Below are 23456 nucleotides of genomic sequence, written 5' to 3' on the forward strand. Positions count from 1 at the left end.
GCTACTTGCTTCAAAGTTCTCTCAAAGGATCTCAAAACAATTTAACTTCTAAAGAGACTATAATCCTCACTGTGAAGCCATGTCTGAGTTTACAATATATGTATATGTATATGTATATGTATGTGTGTGTGTGTGTGTATATATATATATATAATTTTATTTTATTTTTTTAAATTTAATATAGAGAGTGTATTTGGTCATAAAATGATTTATCTAAGCCTGACTTTGTGACTTGGGTAGACCCAATGACTGCTGCTTACAAATCATTCCTCCAGGCTTAGTCACCAGTTAATGTACTTGGGGTTTTCTAAAAAAACAAACACACAAAGGTTAAAGAAGCAATTGTGTAGCAATCTTCATAACTCAGAGGTTCTAGCCTTTTTATATCCTGTCCTTAAAAAGGGTTTCTTTAAACAAGTTTATTCTATTACTTTGAATTATTTTAGAGATGTGGTGAAATGTTGCAAGACTGGCCCTTTCTCCTATGAATTCACAGAAAGAAAGAAAAACTGCAGGCCCTCCCTTTTCTTAGGACTGAAACACTATTTGAAAATCAGCCATGAAATTGATGTGCAAAGAAATCTGGAAGTCAATGCCCTGAGGCGCTCTTTTATCTCAAGCGATATGCAAATCGACACACAATATCCCATTTAAAGGAGCCCCACAGTGTCCCTTTTCAGGATCCACCCACCAACAGAAAGTTTGTTTGGTTTCCCATATCTTTTACTGACAATTCCCTCTGTTTTTAGGGGGAGCAAAAACGATCCTGTGACTGAACTTGGAGTCCTTACTAGCAGTCCTCAGAGGTAGTAATTGTTTCCTCCCTGTACAATTTTTTCCTATGTTTTCTTGTCGTATTCAGGAGAGCCCTTTAAAACAACTTTCATTTTAGGAGTCCAGTCTGAGGTCCAGTTGGTGGAGTCTGGAGGGGATGTGAGAAAACCTGGAGAGTCCCTCCGCCTCTCCTGCCAAGCCTCTGGATTCACCTTCAGCAGTGCCTGGATAGCCTGGGTGAGACAGGCTCCAGGAAAAGGACTGGAATGGGTTTCATATATAAATCCAAGTTCATCTAGCACTTACTACTCGGACAAAGTCAAGGGACGCTTCACCATCTCCAGAGACAATTCCAAAAGCCAACTCTACTTGCAAATGGACAGCCTGAAGCCAGAGGACACGGCAGTCTATTACTGTGCGAGGGACAGAGTGAGAGGAAGTGAATTTGTTGCCTGGCAAAAACTTTATCTTCCTCAGAGCCGCTCTCCAAGCTGATTCCGTCACAGAAGGTTGAATTTTTATATCATAACTGAGAAGCAGCAGTGAAGTGAAGTGAAGTGACGTGACGTGACGTGACGTGACGTGACGTAACTGACAAACCTATTTTCTATGAGCAAAGCTAGGATGGATGAAGAATGGAACAGGATGGCCTCACTCCAGGAAAAATAGTCTTTGATTTCTTTTGACCATTTGATAATTCTGAAAAATTTGGGAAATAAACAAAATGACAACAAGTCCAAAAAACAAAAATGATGTAGATGGAAGAGAGATTCCGCAACAGTGAGAAGGAAGATCTCCCATTATTGCAAGTATTGATATTTATGCTCATAGAAAAAAAGAGAAACAAGAAGACAAGAAAAGGGAGGACTTTCGTAGAAATTGTGTCCTAGTGAGTGGGAAATTCCAAAGCTCTGACTCACTGGCGGGTTTCTTTGTCCATAGAGTGGTTCCATGTTTTTTCCATGTAAACGAGAGGAAGAAGGATGGAGCAGTTTGAAAGGAGGGAGCGACACTGGAAAAATACCCTTTGTTCCCCTATTATGGTGGTGGAATGTCAGAGGTTAATCCTGTGCCCTTGTCATGTTCGCTGATTCAATGTAGTTTATACATCATGGCGTTTCACATGCCATGGCTCTGACGCGCGTTTCTGTTTGGGAGGGGGCTGCTGTGAGACCTTGTACCATGCTCTGTATGTGAAATCAGTACAATGGAACGTGTTTGGGTCACGTTATCTGTTCAAAGCCTTTTCCCGCAGACCATCAGAAACTGTTAGGAGCGCCTGGGATTGTGGATCTGAGAAGATTCTACAGGGGGAGGGATTTCATTTGCACCAAGGGTTTTTAGTTTGAATTCGGAGTGATTTCATCATTCTCAGCTTTCTCTGTGATCCTGCATACTATTCTTTAATAAATCAGATAACTCTGAATTCCTACTTATGAATCTGATGGTGTTTTAGAATAGGCAACCATTACAGCCCTCCGCTGAGAAAAGAACTTCAGCAGTTTTCTGCCCAGCTACATTACTCGTCTTCCCTTAGTACGACTGTTGCTGGGCCATTGAAGGTCTTTGATGTCTTTTGTTGTTACATCCTGGTGAGTTATTTATTTATTTATTATCCAGCCTTTATTATTTTTATAAATAACTCAAGGTGGCAAACATACCTAATATTCTTTCCTCCTAGTTTCCCCACAACAACAACCCTGTGAAGTGGATTGGGCTGAGAGAGAGGGACTGGCCCAAGGTCACCCAGCCGGCTTTCAGGCCTAAGACAGGACTAGAACTCATAGTCTCCTGGTTTCTAGCCCATTGCCTTAACCACTAGACCAAACTGGCTCTAATACTCCTTTTCTTATGGCTTGAGAGGAGGAAGGGAGTTTTATTAATGGGAACTGGCCAAAACTTTGGATAAATAAAGGAAAGTAAATGAAATAGAAGATAAAATTATGTTTTCCTCCACATCTCACCCTAATGACAACCAAAGTTATCTGGTAGCCTTTCTTCTGAGACCATAACAATGATTCTCCTTTCAAAAGAATACAAAATTAGTATAGAGCAGATTTGCCAATCTGGTCTGTTTAGAGTTAAAGAAAGATAAGGAGAACATGGCAGCCTCACTTCAATCTAGCTATAACCATCCCTCTTGGGTGAAGAGACAGATAGTAGTATTCCAGTAGTAGCATTATTCTAGTAGAATCTCCTTGGAGAATTAAGTAGATGCCTCCCCTCCTCACCTTTTACGCCAGGGGGGACAGTTGTCATACTGAATTGTATTGGCTAAATGTGAGGTTGGGGTGGAATTATTGAACATTATCTCATTTTGGAGGCATTTTTCTATCGTTGAAAAGGTCTCAAGAAAACTTCGCTTCTCAGGATGCTACAATCCTCACTGTGAAGCCAGCTTGGTTAAATATCGAGCAGTCTAAATTTCTCAGTCACAGAGAAAGTTTATTTGGTGACATTGTTATTAGCATTAGTATATCCAGTATTATTGCAGTTTGTACAGCTGCCCATCTTGTGGAATCAACTCTGGGCAACAAACACCACACAAAATAGCAACCAAAAAACAACCAGTGTACAAAATCCATACAACCGCTGAGTTAAAACCAATCTAATAAACAAAACTGGCCCTACCGGGTCCATCTATTTCTGCTTCGCCTGTGAATTATTTGATTCTGATTTAGTGACTTGAAAATGGAAATGTAATTCAACTGTGATGGAAAATTGTGCCTTATGGCTTCGTCTGCCTTCAGCTTCTTTGGGTTTCCTGAAAAAAACATGGTCAGTGGCACAACTGTGGAGCAAATGTGCTGCACTTTTCATCTTCGGTCTCTAACGTGGCTTTTTAAAATATTCTCAGTGTGTGTTTTCTTTCTCTTTCCTTTAAATGTTTTGCTGAATTGTGGAGGATTTATTAGATTTTGCTTCTTACACTAATGTAAATCTGTCCTTGATTTTTCTGATGATTTCCCAACAACTCAAAATCATATGTGTAAGGTGTGTAAAATAAATCTATATGTCAATACTCTGTGGGGCTCTTTTATCCCAGGCAGTATGTAAATTAGGCCACAATTTCCCCTTTAAAGGAGCCCCAAGGTTTCCCTTTTCAGGCTACTCCCACCAACATCAAGTTTGTGCACTTTCCTGAATCCTTTCCTGTCAATTTCCCTCCATTCATTAGCAGGAGCAAAAATGATCCTGTGGCTAAACTTGGTGTCCTTTTTGGCAGTCTTCAGAGGTAATTCTTCCCTCTATACAGTGTTTTTTTTTTTTTTCCATTTTAATTCTTGTACATAGGAGACCTTATTGAAACACCTTTATTTTTCTAGGTGTCCAGTCTGAGGCCCAGTTGGTGGAGTCTGGAGGGGACGTGAGGAGCCCTGGAGAGTCCCTCCGTCTCTCCTGCCAAGCCTCCGGGTTCGACTTCAGCAGCTACAACATGGACTGGGTGCGACAGGCCCCTGGAAAAGGGCTGGAATGGGTGGCCCACATAAATCCAAGTTCTGGTACTTACTACTCGGACAAAGTCAAGGGACGCTTCACCACCTCCAGGGACAACGCCAAGAGCCAACTCTATCTGCACATGAACACCCTGAAGCCAGAGGACTCAGCAGTCTATTACTGTGCGAGGGACACAGTGAGAGGAAGTGAGTCTGAAGCCTGGCAAAAACCTTCCCTTCCTCAGAGCCGCTCTGCAAGTCAGCTCAGCCCCAGTTGGCTGGATTTTCCAATGAGACCTGAGAGGCTCCTGAGAAAGGATCCTGAGACCTGAGAGGGTCCTGAGTGCCAAGAGGAACAAAGAGCTAGTACATATATCAGAGGAGAAGAAATCAGCCCTCTAGTGAGAACTTTAGGACTCTTTTGTTACAGGTATGCAATCAGAGAGTTTGCTAGAAGGAAACTAAAAATTATTAATATGGCCTGGAAGATTCCAATTACAGCTTCTCTGTTTGCAATCCACTCTGGATGAGACTGGCTTCAGATAGAATGCTGGAATGGGGTGTCATAGAGTGCTGTGGCAGCAGGCAGGGAATGCAACTGTGGCATAACCCTTCTAACTATCCAAACGGCCATAATCACATGGAGGACATCTTTGCCCGGAAAGGATCTCCATGGGGAATTGGGCAGAGGCCTGCCCTCCTCACTTTCCACACCAGGGGGCAGCGCTGCCACACTGAATCCCATTGGCTGTGTGTGGGGTGGGGGTGGGGTGGGGAGACAAAACAAGTGTCTAGTTGTTTCTCTGTCATTTCTGTAATCGGTCACTGAAAAGGTCTCAAGGAAATTCCACATCTTGGGAGGCCGCAACCCTGACTGTGAACCCATGTCTGAGTTGACAACAGACTGAAATCTTGGGAGAATGCAAAATGACTTATAAATATTTCCCAGTCCACAGAGAGAGTGTATTTCCTGATATTTTAATTAGTATATGATATTGATATTACTATTGCCATTATTGTTGTTGTTGTTGTTGTTTCAATTAGTAGGGCTGCTCACCTTGCCAAATAAAATCTGGGCTACTGATAAATACGCCACACAAAATAGCAACCCAAAGCAAGCAATAGATTAAATCCATGCAACTGTCCAGTTAAAAACCAGTCTAATAGGCAAGGAAAACCCCACAGGCTCAATTGAGTTCTTCTCTCCCTGTGATTTCCCTGATTCATCTCCAGCTTATAAACTGTGCTTCATGGCTGGGTCAGCATTTAATTATTTTGGGTGTCTTCAAACAGGGAGAAAAGGTAGACAAATGTGCTCAGCACTCAGATGTGCTGTTCTTTGCAATTTCTATCTCGAACCTGTCTCTTTCAAAAAAAAAAAATAGTGCATCTTCATTCTCTGTTGCCTTGAATCACTTTTGAGAAGTGGTGAATTTTTGCATATCTTTGTTTTAATTACTCTAATGTAAACGTCCCCTTTCTCCTATGTCCTCACCATAAAAAAAGACCCTTTGCCTACATTTTTCAAAGGACTGGAAAACCACCAGTGTAAGATGTGTGCAAGGCAATCTAGGAGATCAATGCCCGGAGGGGCTCTTTTTATCCCAAGCAATATGCAAATTGACAGACAATTTCCTCTTTAAAGGAGCCCTATGGTTTCCCCTTTCAGGCTACACCCACCAACCCAAAGTTTGTGCACTTCCCTGAAGCCTTCCCTATTAATTTCCCTCCATTTGTTGGACGGAGCAAAAATGGTCTTGTGGCTAAACTTGGTGTCCTTTTTGGCAGTCCTCAGAGGTAATTCTTCCCTCTATAGAGAATTTCCTTCTATTTTCCATTTTTGTATACAGCAGATCTCATTGAAACACGCTTATTTTTTTTAGGAGCTCAGTCTGAGGGCCAGTTGGTGGAGTCTGGAGGGGAGGTGAGAAGGCCTGGAGAGTCCCTCCGCCTCTCCTGCCAAGCCTCCGGATTCACTTTCAGCAGTTACGGCATGAACTGGTTCAGACAGGCTCCAGGGAAAGGCCTGGAGTGGGTAGCCCACATAAATCCAAGTTCCAGTACTTACCACTCGGACAAAGTGAAGGGACGCTTCACCATCTCCAGGGACAACTCCAAAAGCCAACTCTATCTGCAGATGAACAGCCTGAAGCCGGAGGACTCGGCAGTCTATTATTGTGTGGGAGACACAGTGAGAGGAAGTGAATCTGAAGCCCAGCAAAAACTTTCTCTTCCTCAGAACAACTCTCCAAGTTGATTCAGTCACAGAAAGCTGAGTTTGTGTATTATAACTGAGAAGGTTCAGATAAGCCTCCATGAAAGGAAGTGGGAACCCAGAGCTGATCTTGGAAAAAGCAGTTTGATATCTGGCTAGCACTTGGTTGTGGGAGAAGAAGGAGAAATTAGGGCAGGAGAATATACTAGGAAGTTATTTTTTAAAAAAAAATAAAAAATCATGGGAGGTACCAATACAGATTCATTACCTACATTTCTTCCTTGATGAATATTTCAGTTCATTCCATTTGATTCTCAGAATACCACCAACTCTCCTCAGTTAAATTCTTTTCTACCTGTTGCTCATTTCTCATTCCTTCCATATAAATGTATAAATTCAATTCCCTTAATCCTGACACTCCCTCCCCACAGCTGGGCAGAGCCAAGAAATCCAAAAGTTGGGAATTGCAGAGACCCTCTCCCAGAAGCCTTCTGGGTCCATTGAGTTTGGACTCTCTTCCTGCCTTTGGTAGCTCCCTGGCAGTTCCTGCTGCCACCCCCTCCCCACCCAGGGATGCCTCGACCTGCCATCCCCTCCACTAACTTCCGGGTGGGGGGAAGAGTGGAATTGCTCTGCCTTTTTGCTCAACATGGAAATTAAATGGGAAATAAATATGGGAAAAAATGATTAATTATCTTTCTCAGCCATTTGGGAAAAGTTTGGTGATAAATGGATTACTTGACTTTCTGACGTGTGGAAGTTCAACCACTGTGGTATGCCTATCATTCTCGATTGCTTATTTAAATCACATAACCTTTTATTGTGAACCACCCAGAGTCGCTCTTCAAGTGAGATGGTTGGTGATGAAATTTGAAATATAAATAAGTAAATAAGTAAAATAAAAAAACTCTTGTTTTATTGACACTCCATATTTATAGAAAAATCTCTCATACTTAATTAAAATATTCCAGGGGTGGAGCGTAGAGGAAATGTGGAAGACCTTTGTTATTTCGAGAAGTTAAGTGACATATTTTGATTTTCCTACCTCACCAAAGAAGATTAGAGTTTATATTGAGTTCTACAGATATTTAACAGGCTTGTTATTTAATTTGTTTGGCATGGGGTGGAGAATAAGTCCACTCCTCCAACAGCCCTCCAGAAAATATCTCTTTTATGAGCGGGGGAGAGATAAGAGAAACCCCCCAGATTGTTTTTGTTAGGCACTAGATTATCTGTATAGCTTCCCAGGCTCTTAGATGATGTGATAAACAGGTCAAGGTAGTGTCCTGCAGCCTTGGTACCACAGAAACCTGGTCAAGAGTTTTGAGGTCCAGACTTTGATAAAAAAGGAATGTTCTTTTGAATTTGGGAGCTTGTGTGCAGGTTCTGCACACTGGGTGCTGCAGAAAATTGTCATCCTAAGGGGTATTCCTGCAGTCCTTATTAAGGAAGCTCCAGGCAGCTAAAGGGAATAGGATCAGATTGCTTCGTATGTATGATTTCTCTTTCTTTATGCTATGTTTTTTATATATTCCGTTTAATCTGCCTAGACTGTTTCTGGTTAAACTGTGTTTCTGTTTAGATCTCTTTGCTTAAGTTTATAACAAAGCTTAACCTTTCTTTATCCACTGGTGTGCTTATTGTCTCTGGATCTAAAAGAACCAATTGCCTGGACACCTGATCACTGGTTGGACACTTCACAGAACAGACTCCTATAAGAAGTTGCCAATAATCTCAAAATAGTTTCAGAGAAATCTATCATGTGAATGGAGAGAGACTTTTATATCCAAAGACATTTGTAAATTAAGGGACAATTCTCCTCTCCTCTCCTCTCCTCTCCTCTCCTCTCCTCAGTGGAATATACCTTCAAGGAAAAGTGGAAGGTCAATGCACTGAGTGCCTCTTTTATTCTAAGGATGTTGTATATTCAGCTATAGCTTCTGCTTTAATTGAACCATTCAATATGGCCAAAAGGGGTCCTGTGAATGTAGAGATGGGATTTATGTAAAAAAAGTGGAATATTGTTTGAAGAAATAAAGAAAAATAAAAAGAGGATAAAATTATATTTTCCTCTAAGTCCCATATTTAGTAAAACCACAGTCATCCACCCTCAATGAATGGTAGGAGATGGACAAGGGATGTTCAGAATTATTCTCCTATCAGACAGAATACAAAACTAGTATAGAGCAGATTTTGACAAATGATAAACACTTCCAACCTTGACTGCCAGGAGTAAAACGAGGGTGAGGGAAGAATGGGGCTGCTCTGCTTTGATCTGGCTAGAATGGCCTCTTTTGGTTGGAGGTCTGGAGAGAGGGTCAGCTCCCCACCTCTCAGGGGTTTTTACTCAATGACCTAGTGTCCTGTTTGGCCTAAGAGACAGCCAGGCAGACTACAAAAGGGAGTTCCTTATTTACAATTAACTATTTGCATCAGAAAATAATTCATATTTTAAATAGCACTATTCACTCAAGTCCATCCAGGTAGTGGAGGAAGACAAGTCAAAGTTGCAGCGACCAGCAAGGAGGTGAGGCTAGGCTTGACCGTGGCAGCAAGTTAGGGCTCTGCTGGAGCAACAAGACTAGACTAGGCTTCGAACTGGAGGCGAGACAAGGCTTGGGTGGACTGACTAGATGAGGTTTGGAACTGGAGGCAGGGCTTGACTTGGCTGGAATGGCAAGAGAGAGCTGGGAGCTGGAGACAGGACTGGATTCGGCTGGACCAGCAAGACGAGGCTTGAATCTGGAGACAAGGCTGGACTTGGCAAGGCAAGGCTTAGATCTGGAAGCATGGCTGGACTCGGCAGAATGAGGCTCAAATCTGGAAACACAGATGAACTTGGCAAGAGAAGGCTTGAATCTGGAAGTACAACTGGACTCGACAAGACAAGACTTGAGTCTGGGAGTGCAGTTGGACTTTGCAAAATATGCCTTGGATCAGAAAGCAAAGCTGGACTTGGTAAGACTTGGCTTAAATCAAAAGGCATGGCTGGACTCAGCGAGACATAGCTGGGATCGGAAGGCATGATGCTGCTTGGCTAGGTTGCTTGAACAAGGCTTGACTGCAGAGGGAATACAGGACTTGGCTGGGACAGTGCAAGGAGGAGGTAGTAAGTCCATGAGTAGAAGGAGCTGGCTCTGATTCCGTGTCAGCTACAGGCGAGGCTCCGCATTCTGGTAAGGACTCTCCTAAGGAAGCGGTGAGCTCTGTGGATCGGTTGTCTCTGGCAGCTTGCTCTTTGCATGGAAGCCTTTTTATCTGATCCTTTTAATGCCATTTCTCCTCAGTAGCCAATTGTCATGTTCCCCGTTTCAATGTTCCTGTGCATCATAACGGTTCGCATGCCAGAGTGTTGATGCGCGCTCCTGGCTGGGAGGGTGCTGCTGGTAAACCTTGTATGGAGAGCTCTGTCTGCCTGTGCCGTGTAGGAATGTGTTTGGGTTATCTTTTTAATGTCAAGGTCTTTTTGCCCGTTGATCAGCAGAGCTCGTTAGGAGCACCTGGGAATGTGGGATTGTAATGAATGAAGGGGGGTGGGTGGGACACTGTTTGAAGTGGGGCTATTTAGTTTGACTTTAGGCGTGCTTTTCTCATTCTCAGCTTTCTTCCTGTTTGCACTCTATTCTAAATAAAATCAGAACCTAAACTTTGATTTGAAGTCTGAGCGTTTTATTGGGATTAAGGCAATCATCACACCAATTGTGTTGCCTTTCGCTTTGCTCACTTCTCAGCTCTCCTTTCACAAGCACTGATTGGGGGGTTTAAATCTCCCTCCAGTTTCTGCCCAATCAGCATCTCCACATTTTCCCGCTCTGCTGAGTCACTCCTGGTTTCCCATTCCTCAATTCTCCCTTAAGTTTTGTTCTCTCCTTCTGGCTCTGCATAAGTTTCGTTTTTAGAGGCAGGGGCAGAATCGAACTTTATACCTAGATGGTCCTTCCCAACTCATTTTTACATGGTTTCATGACATTTAGGAGGAAAAAGCAAAAGAATAAATGACCTCCAGAAAATATATTATCTCCTAGTGTAACCAATCAAAAGTAATTTCCAATCATATAACAAAACAGCAACTTTGGATTTCTCCCTAGACCTGCTTAAGTTTCCTGGAGATCTTTCCTTTCTTCTGAGCCCTATTTTTTTAAGCCAAGAATCTCCTGGGAAAGTTATGGAGATGCCTCTGATCCTCATATTTTCCACCAGGGGGCAGTGTTGCCACACGGAATCGCTTTGCATATGTGTGGGGAGGGGGTGGGGGTGGGGCAGGGGAACCAAGGAAGGGTCTACAGGCCTTGTCTCACTTCGGAGGCATCATTATATTTACTCTCATTTTCCTAACAGTTCACTGAAAAGAGCTCAAGACAGTCTGACATCCCAAGAGATTACATTCCTCACAACAAAGTCCTATCTGAGTTGACAACAGATGTACTTTGCTAAATAAAGAACCGACTGAATTGTTTGGAAAATGCAAAGTCATTTATTTGTATTTCTCAGTCCATGGGGTAAGTGTAGGAAAGGCATTTTTATTAGTATCTGTATGAATTAACTCTGGGCAGCGAATAACACATAAGAAGACCATAAAAAATGGCAAGCAAAAAAAAATAAAAACCAAGATATGAAATCCATACAACTGCGAGTTAAAAACCAAACTAATATGGAACACCCTTCAGGCTTCCAATATGATTTTTTTTAATTCCACCTTTGACACTTGGATGTGTATGTAAAATTCAACTGTGGCTTACAAACTGGGCCTTACGGCTCGGTCTGCATTCACTTATTTTGGGTGTCTTCCAAAGAACGTGGCCAAGGGAACAACTGCGAAGGAAACATCCTGAACTCCGATGTGCCATCCTTTCCATGTCTGGGCTCTAACGTGGCTGTTTAAGGAAATTTCAGGGCATGATTTCTTCCTGTCACCTTAAAACCCCTAGTTGGATTGAGGAGGTTCTGTCAGATCTTGCTTTAATTATTTCAGTCTAAGCTGCCCTTTCTCCTATGTCCTGTATGTGAAAGGTGTGTTGAAAGACATCTATACCTCAATGCCCTGAGGGGCTCTTTTATGCTGAGTGATATGTAAATGGGCCCAAAATTTCCCATTTAAAGGAGACACACGGTTTTCCTTGTCAGGTTACACCCACCAACACAAAACTTGTGCACCTTCCTGTATCCTATCATATCAACTCCTCTCCATTCATTAAAGGGGGCAAAAATGATCCTGTGGCTAAACCTGGTGTCCTTTTTGGCAGTCCTCAGTGGTAATTTTTCCCTCTATACAGAGTTTCTTTCTATTTTAATTCTTGTATACATGAGATTTCACCGAAACACCTTTCTTTGTAGGTGTCCAGTCTGAGGGCCAGTTGGTGGAGTCTGGAGGGGACGTGAGGAGGCCTGGAGAGTCCCTCCATCTCTCCTGCCAAGGGTCTGGATTTGACTTCGGCAGCTACTACATGTACTGGGTGAGACAGGCCCCTGGAAAAGGGCTGGAATGGGTGGCATACATAAATCCAGGTTCCAGTACTATTTACTACTCGGACAAAGTGAAGGGACGGTTCACCGTCTCCAGGGACAACTCCCAAAGCCAACTCTATCTGCAAATGAACAGCCTGAAGCCAGAGGACACAGCAGTCTATTACTGTGCAGGAGACACAGTGAGAGGAAGTGAGTCTGAAGCCTGGCAAAAACCTTCCCTTCCTCTGAGTCGCTCTGCAAGTTGATTCAGTCACAGAAGGTTCAATGCATGTATTATAACCAAGAAAGTTCAGATAAACCTCCATGAAAAGAAGTGGAAGCCCAGAGCTGATCTTGGAAAAAACAGTGTTTAATCTTCTTAGCACTTGGTTGAGGGACAAGAAGGAAGTAATAGGGCAGGAGAATATACTAGGAAGCTTTTTTTTTTTTAAGTTAAAATTTCATGAGAGGAACAAATAGGGACTCATGACCTACATTTCTTCCTTGATGAATATTTCAGTTCATTCCCATTTAGTTCTCTGAATACCACAATCTCTCCTCAGTTAAACTTGTTTCTACATGTTGTTCATTTCTCATTCCTTCGGCATTAATATATGTTTAATTCCCTTAATCCTGACACTCCCTCCACACAGCTGGGCAGAGCCAAGAAACCCAAAAGTTGGGAATTGCAGAGACCCTCTCCCAGAAGCCTCCCGGGTCCATTGAGTTTGGACTCTCTTCTTGCCTTTGGTAGCTGCCTGGCAGTTCCTGCTGCCACCCCCTCCCCACCCAGGGAGGCCTCGACTGCCTTCTGCCCCACTAACTTCCAGGTGGGATAAAGATTGGAATCGCTCAGCTTCTTTGCTCAAAAGGAAAATTGAATGGAAAAAAATATTGAAATGACTGCTATGGTCTCACCTTGTAGTTTTCGATCTATGATTGAGGAAAATCAGCCCCACAACTTCCACATGGCAATGCTAGATTTTTATTTCATCAAATATAACCCTGATATTTATCCTAGGTAGGAATAATTCAACATGCCTGTCTTGGCTTTTCAGAAGGCCTTGAAGACCTGGCTTTGTGCCCGGGCCTGGGTCCCGGAGTGCAGGAATGGCCCTGTTTCATGGTTATGTTACGGTGGCTTTTAAGATCACTCGGCTGTATTTATATTTATATTTAAGTTTTCTTATTGTTTTTATTGTTTTATATTATCACTGTTTTTATTGTTGTTAGCCACCCAGAGTCACTAGATTGAGTTGGGTGGCAATATAAATTGAATGAATGAATGAATAAATGAATGAATGAATAAGTAAATATAGTTTCCAGGAGATCTTTCGTTTATTTTGAGCCCTAATTTTTTAATGGAAGACTCTTCTCAGAAGTTATGCTGATGCCTCCCCTCCTCAAGTTTTACAGCAGGGGGCAGTATTGTCACACTGTATCATTTTGCATATGTTTCGGGTGGCGGTGCGGGAGGCGAATCAAGGGAGGGTCTACAGGCCTTGTCTCATTTCAGAGACATCATTATATATACTCTTATTTTCCTAAGAGATCACTGAAAAGACCTCCAGAAAGTTTAACATCCCAGGAGATTACATTCCTCACCATGAAGCCACATCCGAGTTGACAACAGATGTGCTTTGCTAAATATAGAACAAATTGAATTGTTTGGAAAATGCAAAGTCATTTATTTGTGTTTCTCAGTCCATGGAATAATTGTAGGAGAGGCAGGTTTATGAATCTTAAGATGAATTAATTCTGGGCAGTTAATAACACAGAAGACCATACAAAATGGCAACCAAAAAGCAACCAATATATGAAATCCATAAGATTGTTGAGTAAAAAACAAAACAAATAAGGAACACCCCTAAGGCTTCCAATATTATTTCTTTGATTCCAAGTTTGAGACTTGGATGTGTATGCCTAATTCGACTGTGGCTTACAAATTGGGCCTCATGGCTCGGTCTGCATTCACTTATTTTGGGTGTCTTCCAAAGAAGGTGGTCAACGGAACAACTGTGGAGCAACCGTTCTGAACTCCGATGTGCCGGCTCTAACGTGTCTGTTTAAGGAAATTTCAGTGCATGATCTCTTTCTGTCACCTAAAAACACTTTCTTGAAATGAGTTTCAGTCATATCTTGCTTTAATTATTCCAGTCTAAAGAGGCCCTTACTCCTATGTCCTGCATGTGAAAGGTGTGTTGAAAGAAATCCATACCTCAATGCCCCGAGGGGCTCTTTTATGCTGAGCGATACGTAAATGGGGCCAAAATTTCCCCTTTAAAGGAGCCCCAGGGTTTCTCTTTTTAGGCTACTCCCACCAACACAAAGTTTGTGCAGTCTCCCAAACGCTCACTTGTCAATTCCCCTCCATTTATTCAAGGGAGCAAAATGATCCTCTGGGTAAACTTTGTGTCCTTACTAGCAGTGCTCAGAGGTAATTGTTTCCTCCCTCTTCAGGATGTTTCCATTTTAATTCTTGTACATACGAGACCTTTTTGAAATACTTTTTTTTTTAGGTGTCCAGTCAGAGGGCCAGTTGGTGGAGTCTGGAGGGGACCTGAGAAGGCCTGGAGAATCCCTCCATCTCTCCTGCCAAGCCTCCGGATTCACATTCAGCAGCTACTGGATGGACTGGGTGAGGCAGGCTCCAGGAAAAGGCCTGGAATGGGTGGCCCACATAACTACAGACTCATCTAGCACTTACTACTTGGATAAAGTCAAGGGACGCTTCACCATCTCCAGGGACAACTCCAAAAGCCAACTCTATCTGCAAATGGACAGCCTGAAGCCGGAGGACTCGGCAGTCTATTACTGTGCGGGAGACACAGTGAGAGGAAGTGAGTCTGAAGCCTGGCAAAAACCTTCCCTTCCTCTGAGCAGCCCTGCAAGTTCCTTCCATCTCAGGAGGTTGAATTTGTGTAATTGGAATGAGAAGCAGCAGATGAATCTCCATCTTAGCAAGTGGGAATATAGGCCTGACCTTAGCATTTTCACTGTGGAACCTGGTTAGCAGTATGGTAGGGGAGACTGCAGAAAATTCAGGGCAGTAGAATAACCTGGGCTGTTTTTAAAAAAAGTTTAAAAACTTTACCTACAATTCTACCTGGACAAATTTTGCAGTTCAGTCTCCGTTGGTCCTCCATATCGCCAACTCTCCCCCATTCAATTCTTTTCTACGTGTTGCTCTTTTCTCATTCTTTCCACATTCATATATGTATATTCAATTCCCTTAATCCAGCCTCTCTCCCCTCAGCTGGGCAAAGCCAAGAGATTCAAACTATGTCAATTATGAACCTCCTTCCCAGAAGTCCTTGTTGGTATTTTGTTCTTGTTCAAGGAGCAAGTCACAGAGATGCCAGGTAGCCAGGTATCAATGGTAACAAATCATTTTTTTCAGTGTTTGGCAGAGTCAAAGGTCAGGCCTCAAGTGGTCAACAAGGATTGAGTATCCAAATGACCTATTACGGGAAACTGTCTGTAGGTTGAGTCATGGCAACTGGATTTCTTTCTTTTTGGTAGCTACTTCAGTCTGGGCCAAGGTTGGTGAGGGGACCCCATATATGTTTCCCAGGGTGGCTGCATTGTCCCTGCACCTGAATGGCTGTTAATTGTGCCATGGAGGTGTGGATTGTGTTTGGGATGTCTTACTCCTAGATCCTGTGTTCATCCCCGAGTGGATCGTTAAGAGTGGCCTTCCTGGTGGTCTTAATCTTCCTGGGGACTGATGAAAGAGCAGCATGAAAAATGGGGGAGAACTTGTGTCTGAGGCCTCCGCTTCTATTGAGGGAAGGATTTTCCACTTTGGCAAGAATGGATTCCTTAATCCCTCTCTAACCACCTTTCTTCTCTGTCCAAAAGGTGAACATTGTTGTCCTCAAATGAGTGTCTTTTTTCTTTTAGATGAAGGTAAACTGCTGATTCTGGTCCTGTGCTGTTGCTCCTCCTGTGTTGGGCCATCCTCTTGTGTAAAGGCTATTTGGTTTCCCCAAAGTACAGCTCAGAACACTCCTCCCTGCACTGGATTGCATTTACTACGTTGCTCCTCTTATGTTTCGGTGTTGGATCGTTAGGGTGTACAAGCCTCTGTCTCAGTGTGTTAGTGGGTTTGAAAAATACAGGTATGGGGTGTTTTCCAAATATTGATTTTATCCATTCCGACACGCCGGCCTGTAAGTAAGGACCAGGTTCTTCCGTTGACTCTGAGTCTCAGCCCTGTCTGCCATTTTTTTAGGTCTAGGGGTAGACTTAGATTTAATGAAGGCCCAATTAGGATACCCACAGGACCTCAGGTGCTGGTTTCCTTTCTTTTTGGCATCCATGGAGGTGGGGATGGTTTCTGCCCTGTGACGTAGTGTCCTGATGCCTCCTATTTTGTGCTGCCATGGATGGTGGGAGTCAAACATCAGGTACTGGTCTGTGTGTGGGGGTTTCCTGTACATCTGTATTTCTACCTTGCCACAGGTCCCAGTAAGAACCTCACAGTCTAGAAATGCCAGTCTGTTGTCCTTGGTGTCTTCCCTGACAAACCCAATGTCTGTGTCTATGGTGTTTATATGGCCTGTGAAAGCCTGGCACCACGGACAACAGACCTGCCTAGATCTCCTGGACAACCTTCATGCCTTCTCTGCCTCAGTTACAATCCTGGAAAAAAAGGTAGATGCCTGTCCTCCTGAACGTTTACAGCAGGGGGCAGTGTGGTCACATTATTGCATTGGCTATGCACAGGGTGCAGCAGGGTGGGGAAATAAATCCAGTGTTTCATTTGTCTCATTTTGGAGTCACATTTTTTTCATTTCTGTAATGATCTTAAAAGTTCAATGAAAAGGTCAAACCTGCCATTTGTCCGAGCAGCTCTGCAATTCAACTGAGCCCCAGAAGGCTGGATTTGCCAGAGAGACTTGAGAGACTTGAGGGAAACCCGAGAAAGCTTTCTGATTGCCAAGAGGAATGATGAGCGGATCTTGGCATGGGCATTGTGGGAGCTTTTTTCCATTAGGATGGGGAAAAAAACAGGAAAAAAATACTTTAAAAAAGAAAGACTTTTTACAGAAGGACAAGCTGATGGTAATGTGGTTTCCTTCACTTTAACGTTGGGAGTTGAGTGGACCTAGAAATTTCACATTGCAAATTTTTTGTTTCTTTCTCTAGTGTTATGCTGGAATCTAATTAATTCTAATTTATTTCACAAGCCATAGATAAGAACAGTGGTTTACCACAATTTCAGGACCAAATTTTGTGTCTACTCCAGTGGTGTTCAAACAATTCTTGTCCATATTGGGTTGAAGAATTGATTCTTGAAACTCTGTTCTGAATTGGTGAAGAGCTGCAATGCAGAGTTTTACTTACCCTGAAAGAAATGCTCCTTTGGTCATTCACAGAGATCAATCACTTGTTCCTCGTTTCCAAATTGTGATTGTAGTCAGTGACACATTGCAGTGAGCTCCAAGGAGGGGTGGCAAGATGTTGATGGAGCACTGCCCCTCCCTTCTCTTGGACTTCTCTCCACCTTTTTCCCCCTGAAAATTCTGAGAAGATGCTCTTTGAATTCCAATGTATATCTAAATATAGGTTCTAATTTATTTAATCAAGAAGTAATTTATTATAAAAATAACTTGGGTTTCTCTGTCAATTTTCCGGCCAACTCCTAGAGGGCGTAGGAGGTGGAATGAGAGGAGAAGGACAAATGCAATACTTTTGCCCCAATTTGTTTCCTCTGTTCCCATTACAGGGGGATGTCTTCTGTCCGTATACAACAGAAGAAGAAATCAGCCCTCTAGTGAGATCTTTAGGACTCTTTTTTTCCAGGTATCCAACCAGAGAGTTTGCTGGAAGGAAAGACATAATTATTAATATGGCCTGAAGCTTCCAATTGCAACTTCACTGCTTGCAGTCTGATCTGGATGAGACTGGCTTCAGACAGGATACTGGAATGGGATACAATATAGTGTCATGGCTGGAGGCAGGAAATGCCAATGTGGAATAATCCTTCCAAACATCCAAAGAGCCATAGGCATACTGAGGAGAATTTTGCCTGGAACGAATGTCTGTGTGGAATTGGGCCGAGGGCTGCTCTCTTCACTTCCCACACCAGGGGGCAGTGTTGCCACACTGAATCCCATGGTCTGTGTCTGGGGTGGGGGTGGGGTAGGGAGATAAAGCAAGTGCCATTGGAGACGGCCTCATTTGGGGGGCACCATTCCTTTTTTTTCGTACTTCCATAATCGTTCACTGAAAAAGTCTCAAGAATATTCCACATCTCAGGAGGCTACAATCCTTACCATGAAGTCATGACTTACTATTGTTGCTATTATTATTATTATTATTAATCATTATTATTGTTATTGTTATTATTTCAATTAATATGGCTGCCTATCTATTTGAATTCACTCTGGGCAACCAGCAACTGTTAAGAACAGAACACAAAATAGTAAACTAAAACAAGCAGTATATAAAATCCAAACAACTGCTGAGTTAAAAACCAATCTGAGAAGCAAAGAACACACTATTGGCTCTGTCTAGTCTTTATTTCCCCGTGATTTCTCTGATTCAACTCCAACGCACAGATTGTGCCTCATAGCTAGGTTGGCATTGTTTTGGGTGTCTTCAAAAAGGCAAGCAAGGTGGGAAATACTCCCAAACTCAGATGCACTGTTGGTTTCATGTTCTAGCTCTAAAATGTCTCTCCCAAAAGTTCTTAGGGGATGTTCATTCTCTGTTGCCTTGAATCCCTTTGGAGAGGTGGGGAAATTTGGCTTCTCCCTCTTTTAATTACTCTAATGTAAACCTGCCTTTCTCCTATGTCGTCACAGAAAAAAAAAATGCGTTCAATTTTTGCAGGACTGGAAATTTATGTTGAAAATCCCCAGTGTCAGATTTGTGCAAGGAAATCTATGACATCAATGCCCTGAGGGGCTTTTTATGCCAAGTGATATGCAAATTGACAGACAATTTCCTCTTTAAAAGCGCCCCATGGTTTCACCTTTTCAGGCTACACCCACCAACACAAAGTTTGCACTTTCCTGAATCCTTTCCTGCCAATTCCCCTCCGTTCATTAAAGGGAGCAAAAATGATCCCATGGCTAAACGTCTTCTCCTTATTAGTAGTCCTCCAAGGTAATTCTTCCCTCTCTATATAATTTTCCTCAATTTTCTGCTTTTGTATTCAGGAGATCTCATTGAAACACCTTTGTTTTCTTTAGGAGTTCAGTCTGAGATCCAGTTGGTGGAGTCCGGAGGGGATGTGAGGAGGCCTGGAGAGTCCCTCCGTCTCTCCTGCCAAGCCTCTGGATTTGACTTCGGCAGCTACTACATGGGCTGGGTCAGACAGGCTCCAGGGAAAGGCCTGGAATGGGTGTCCAGCATAGATCCAGAGATGCTTGACTCTACCACTTACTACTCAGACAAAGTCAAGGGACGCTTCACCGTCTCCAGGGACGATTCCCGCAGCCAGCTGTATCTGCAAATGAGCAGCCTGAAGCCAGAGGACTCGGCTGTCTATTATTGTGCAAGACACACAGTGGGAGGAAGTGAGTCTGAAGCCTGGCAAAAACGGTCCCTTCCTCAGTTCAGCTCTCCAGGTTCATTCAGTCACAGGAGTTCGAATGTGCGTATTGCGACTTAAAAGCAGCAACTGAATCTCCATCATAGCAAGTGGGAGTCCAATGCTGATCTTGGAACCTGGTTGGCAGTTTGGTAGGGGGACAAGAAGGAAATCTCAGGTCAATAGAATAAACTGGGTAGTTTAAAAAATAGTTAAAATTTAATTAGAGGGAGAAACATGGATTCATTATGTAAGATGAATTAAAATTTAATTAGAGGGAGAAACATGGATTCATTCTTCGTTCTTTTACTACTTTGCAATGAAGTCCCCTTTCATAGTCTAAATATCACAAACACTCATTAGCTTTTTTTTTTTTTATGTGTTGGTCATTTCTCATTCCTTCTGCCTTAATAGACACTCAATCTCTTTCTTCCTGAAGCTCTTTCTCCTCAGCTGGGCAAAGGCAGGAGAGAGAAATGTTGCAAATTATGAACCTCCTCTCCCAGGAGCCCTCTGGGTCTGCAAACTTTGGACTGTGTAGCTTCTTGCTGGTTACTGCAGGGCTGCAACTAAGTGGGGGGGGCAAGCAGGGCAAATGCCTTGGTTGCTGTACTGGGGCAGTGCTAAAATGAGCACTGGGGGGCCACCAAAATGAGCACTGGGGGGCACCAAAATGCGCACAGAATCCATATTTGCCCCAGGTGACACAGACCCTAGTTGCAGGCCTGAGTTACTGGCACCAACTTGTATCAAACGGGGGTGCCTTTACCTGGCATCCTGCACCCTAAAAAGTTAGATTCCCTCAGCCTCTCTCCTTAACAGGGAAATTGAAAAGAAAATATATATATATAAAAAAATATCCTGTGGTCTCATCTTGTGAGACTTGTAGTTTTTGGTATGTGATTAAAAAATATTAACCCCAAAACATCCACATTACAGGCAGTCCCTCAAGTAACCAGGTTTTATGCCATGTAGAGCTTGATATGGAGTGACCAGCACCTTGAAATACAACCAGAATCTAGCTGGAAAGCAGCTTGTGAAGCAGAGATATTAGATAGGCATATGGAGGGAAGCCCATCACTTCCTGCACCACTGCATTCTGAACCAAGTGAAGCTTCAGTGTAGTCTTCAAGGACAGCCCCACATAGAGTGTGTTGTAATAGTCAAGCTATGGGTTGACTAGGGCATGAGTGAATTGTCCTTTGTTTAGGAAAAAGCTAATGGTGCCAATTCTAACCCAAATCTTACATGAATGGCAAGAAACTGTCTGTCAATTTCTATGCAGTGGGAAAAGACCTAGAGTGCAATATATATATATTTTTACAAGATTCAAAAGGAGAGGTAGTCTTGGGACTTCCAATGGGGACATGGCAGACTGAGTAGCTGTGCCGGTGGGCTCAATGGGCAGAGATGAAAACGTGGCAGTTTTTTCAGGCTCAGGCAGATTTTTCTGAAGCCTGGGAGTCTTCTCCAGAAAAAAGGAAAATGCATGGAATAGACCCATTCTGTCCTTTGGACAGCTGCTTGCAGCCAAAAGATCACAAACAATGTTTGCACTCAACTGGTAAGAGCTAGCCAGGAGGCTGGGATGTCACCGTTTTCTGAGCTGCTTTGTATTCTTAAAGGGACACTAAGACTGGCCACCCCATTTCTAAATCACTCTATTTATATTTCTTTTAAGTATGTGTACCCTCATACGGGCGTTCTACAGCAAGGACAAGAGGGCTCTCTTGGTGCTTATTATTTTTGGGATTAATCTTTAAAAAAAATATTTTTAAGTTTTAGACTTTGTTTTCCTCCAAAGAGTAAGGAGGATTGAGAGTAAATAATTCTCTCCTGTTCTTATTTTTGTACTAAATTTGAAGATATTCGCATTTTCCTACACATTGAATTGGCTGTTTTGAACTTTCACTTTTCTGCTTCTACTTTCCCTGGGGTACTGTCTGCATATCTCACTTTTTCTTGTGTAAACACATTATGGAATTCTTTCATATCCTCGACTGTTTCTGGTTAAGCTCCTGGGGGCGCCATAATCTACTGCTTGACATGGAGGACCTTAAACAGACTTTCTCTGACTTCCATCAAGATTTTAAACAGATTCTTTCTGACTCCTACCAAGTTTTTATGCAAGGCATTCAGGACATTGTGGAAAATGTGAGGTCTGTCATCTGGCTGGGGCTGCTGTGGAAATGAGGAATTTAATAGTGACAGAAATGTTTCTTCTAAGTGTGAAGCCACAAGTGAAATTGATCTTCTGAAGGAATGCTATGAGAAAGAAGGTGTTATTATGTATGGGAGGGTTTGTGACGAGAAGTCAGAGTTTCTGAGGGGGTGCGTTTGGTTGTTTGATCTTTTTAAGAAAAAAAGCTCTGTGCACATTGTGGGGATATGTAAATGCTCTGGTTTATTTTGAAGTGGGATAAGGGTTAATGAATATTAACCTGGATTGCTTTTACTGTTTGGCTGATTTCATTTATTTTTAATGATTTGGATTAGGATGAATAAGGTATAAAAATGTCTCCTTGGAGGGTTTTGGGTTTATTAAGATTACGATCATTAAAAATGTTGTATTATTAAGTATAATGGCAGAGAATTTATGGGCTTTTTAGTTTGATTTTTATTATAGTAGACAGAAATCACCAACACTCATCAGATTAATTCTTTTCTATGTGTTGCTCATTTCTCATTTCTTCTTCCTTAATTTACACTCAATCTGTTTCTTCCTAAAGCTTGTTCCCCTCAGCTGGGAAGAAGCAGAAAAGCAAAATGTCGCTACATAAGAACCACCTCTCTCAGGAGCCCTCTGGGTCTGTAAATTTTGGACTGTGTAGCTTCTTGATAGTTACTGGTACCACCTTCTCTCAAACAGGGGGTGCCTTTACCTGGCATCCTGCACACTAACCGTTTAGAATCCCTCAGCCTCTTTCCTTAACAGGGAAAGTGAAAGGAAAATATAACAAAATAAATCCTGTAGTTTCATCTTGTGAGACTTGTAGTTTTTGGTAGGTGATTAAAGAAAATTAGCCCCAAAACTTCCATATTGCAGGCAGTCCCTCAAGTAGCCAGGCTCTATGCCACATACAGCTTTATAGGAAGTGACCAGCACCTTGAATTGCAACCAGAGTCAAACGAAACCAGGGCAGCTTGCGAAGCAGAGACATCAGATAGGCATATGGGTGCAAGCCCGTCACTTCCTGCACCACTGCATTCTGAACCAAGTGAAGCTTTGGTGTGGTCTTCAAGTGAAGCCCCACAATGACTGTGTTGTAGTATGGGCATGAGTGACTTGTCCTTTTTTAGGAGAAAAATTAAGCCTCCACCACTCACAGAAAATGCAAACAATCATAGACTAACCCTTCAAAATTGATTTCCTATTGTGGAGACTTTGGTGCTCCCTGAGCCTTGTTATTTTCTTTCAGACATTTCATTGCCAGCCTAGGAAAAATCTTTGGTGTGGAAAGGGAGTGGGACTTGCTCTCTGTTTATATACCATGGCTTGTCCAGCTTGTGCTGGAGGAGGTGTTGTTCTCTCCTTGGGAGCTCCATGATTGGGCTGTTGTTTGCTACTTCGTTGATTGATTGAGTTAATAGTTCCTTGAGTAAGATATAATGTACTGTTTGATTGTTCATCTGGTGTTAATCCTGGTGTTAATCGTTGTATATCTGGGTGATGATTGCTAGTGATTACTGATTTCCTATCTCCTTTGAGATATGAAACCCTTCATTTCTTCTCAGCCCTAATTACTATGTTTGAATGCAAGAACTTTGTGGGAAAGATAAGTAGCTGTCTTCTTTTCTCACATTTTACACCAGGGAGCTGTGCTGTCACTCTGAATCACTTTCCCTATGTATGGGCTGGGGGTGGGGAAGGGGAATAAAGCAATTGTCTATAGAAATTGTCTCATTTTGGAGGCATTTTTTTTTTTTTTAATTCTCATTTTCCTAAGGGATCTCTGGAAGGATCTCAAGGAAATGTAACATCACAAGTGGGCACAACCCTCACCCAGGCCATGTCTGAGTTGACAACAAATGCCCTCTGCTT

General features: G+C 42.6%; 1 protein-coding gene and 2 gene segments (V, D, J or C); all 3 read left to right on the forward strand.

Moving 5' to 3' along the window:
* Positions 1–3905: 3905 nt before the first annotated feature.
* On the forward strand, positions 3906–12074 carry LOC134497149 (immunoglobulin gamma-1 heavy chain-like; the record flags this gene model as incomplete). The annotated part of the gene is made up of 5 exons (XM_063302843.1): positions 3906–4009; positions 4101–4396; positions 5881–5983; positions 6095–6265; positions 11932–12074. Coding segments are annotated over exons 1-5 (759 nt in total), but the record flags the coding sequence as incomplete, so codon positions are not given.
* A 2188-nt stretch (positions 12075–14262) lies between these two features.
* Positions 14263–14884, forward strand: LOC134497150 (immunoglobulin heavy variable 3-7-like). The segment is given in 2 exon segments: positions 14263–14308; positions 14391–14884. Coding segments are annotated over 2 exon segments (540 nt in total).
* A 4057-nt stretch (positions 14885–18941) lies between these two features.
* Positions 18942–19495, forward strand: LOC134497151 (Ig heavy chain V region 914-like). The segment is given in 2 exon segments: positions 18942–18987; positions 19074–19495. Coding segments are annotated over 2 exon segments (468 nt in total).
* Positions 19496–23456: the final 3961 nt, after the last annotated feature.

The sequence above is a fragment of the Candoia aspera genome, chromosome 4 (assembly GCF_035149785.1).
Source record: "Candoia aspera isolate rCanAsp1 chromosome 4, rCanAsp1.hap2, whole genome shotgun sequence".
NCBI classification, from domain to species: Eukaryota; Metazoa; Chordata; class Lepidosauria; order Squamata; family Boidae; genus Candoia; species Candoia aspera.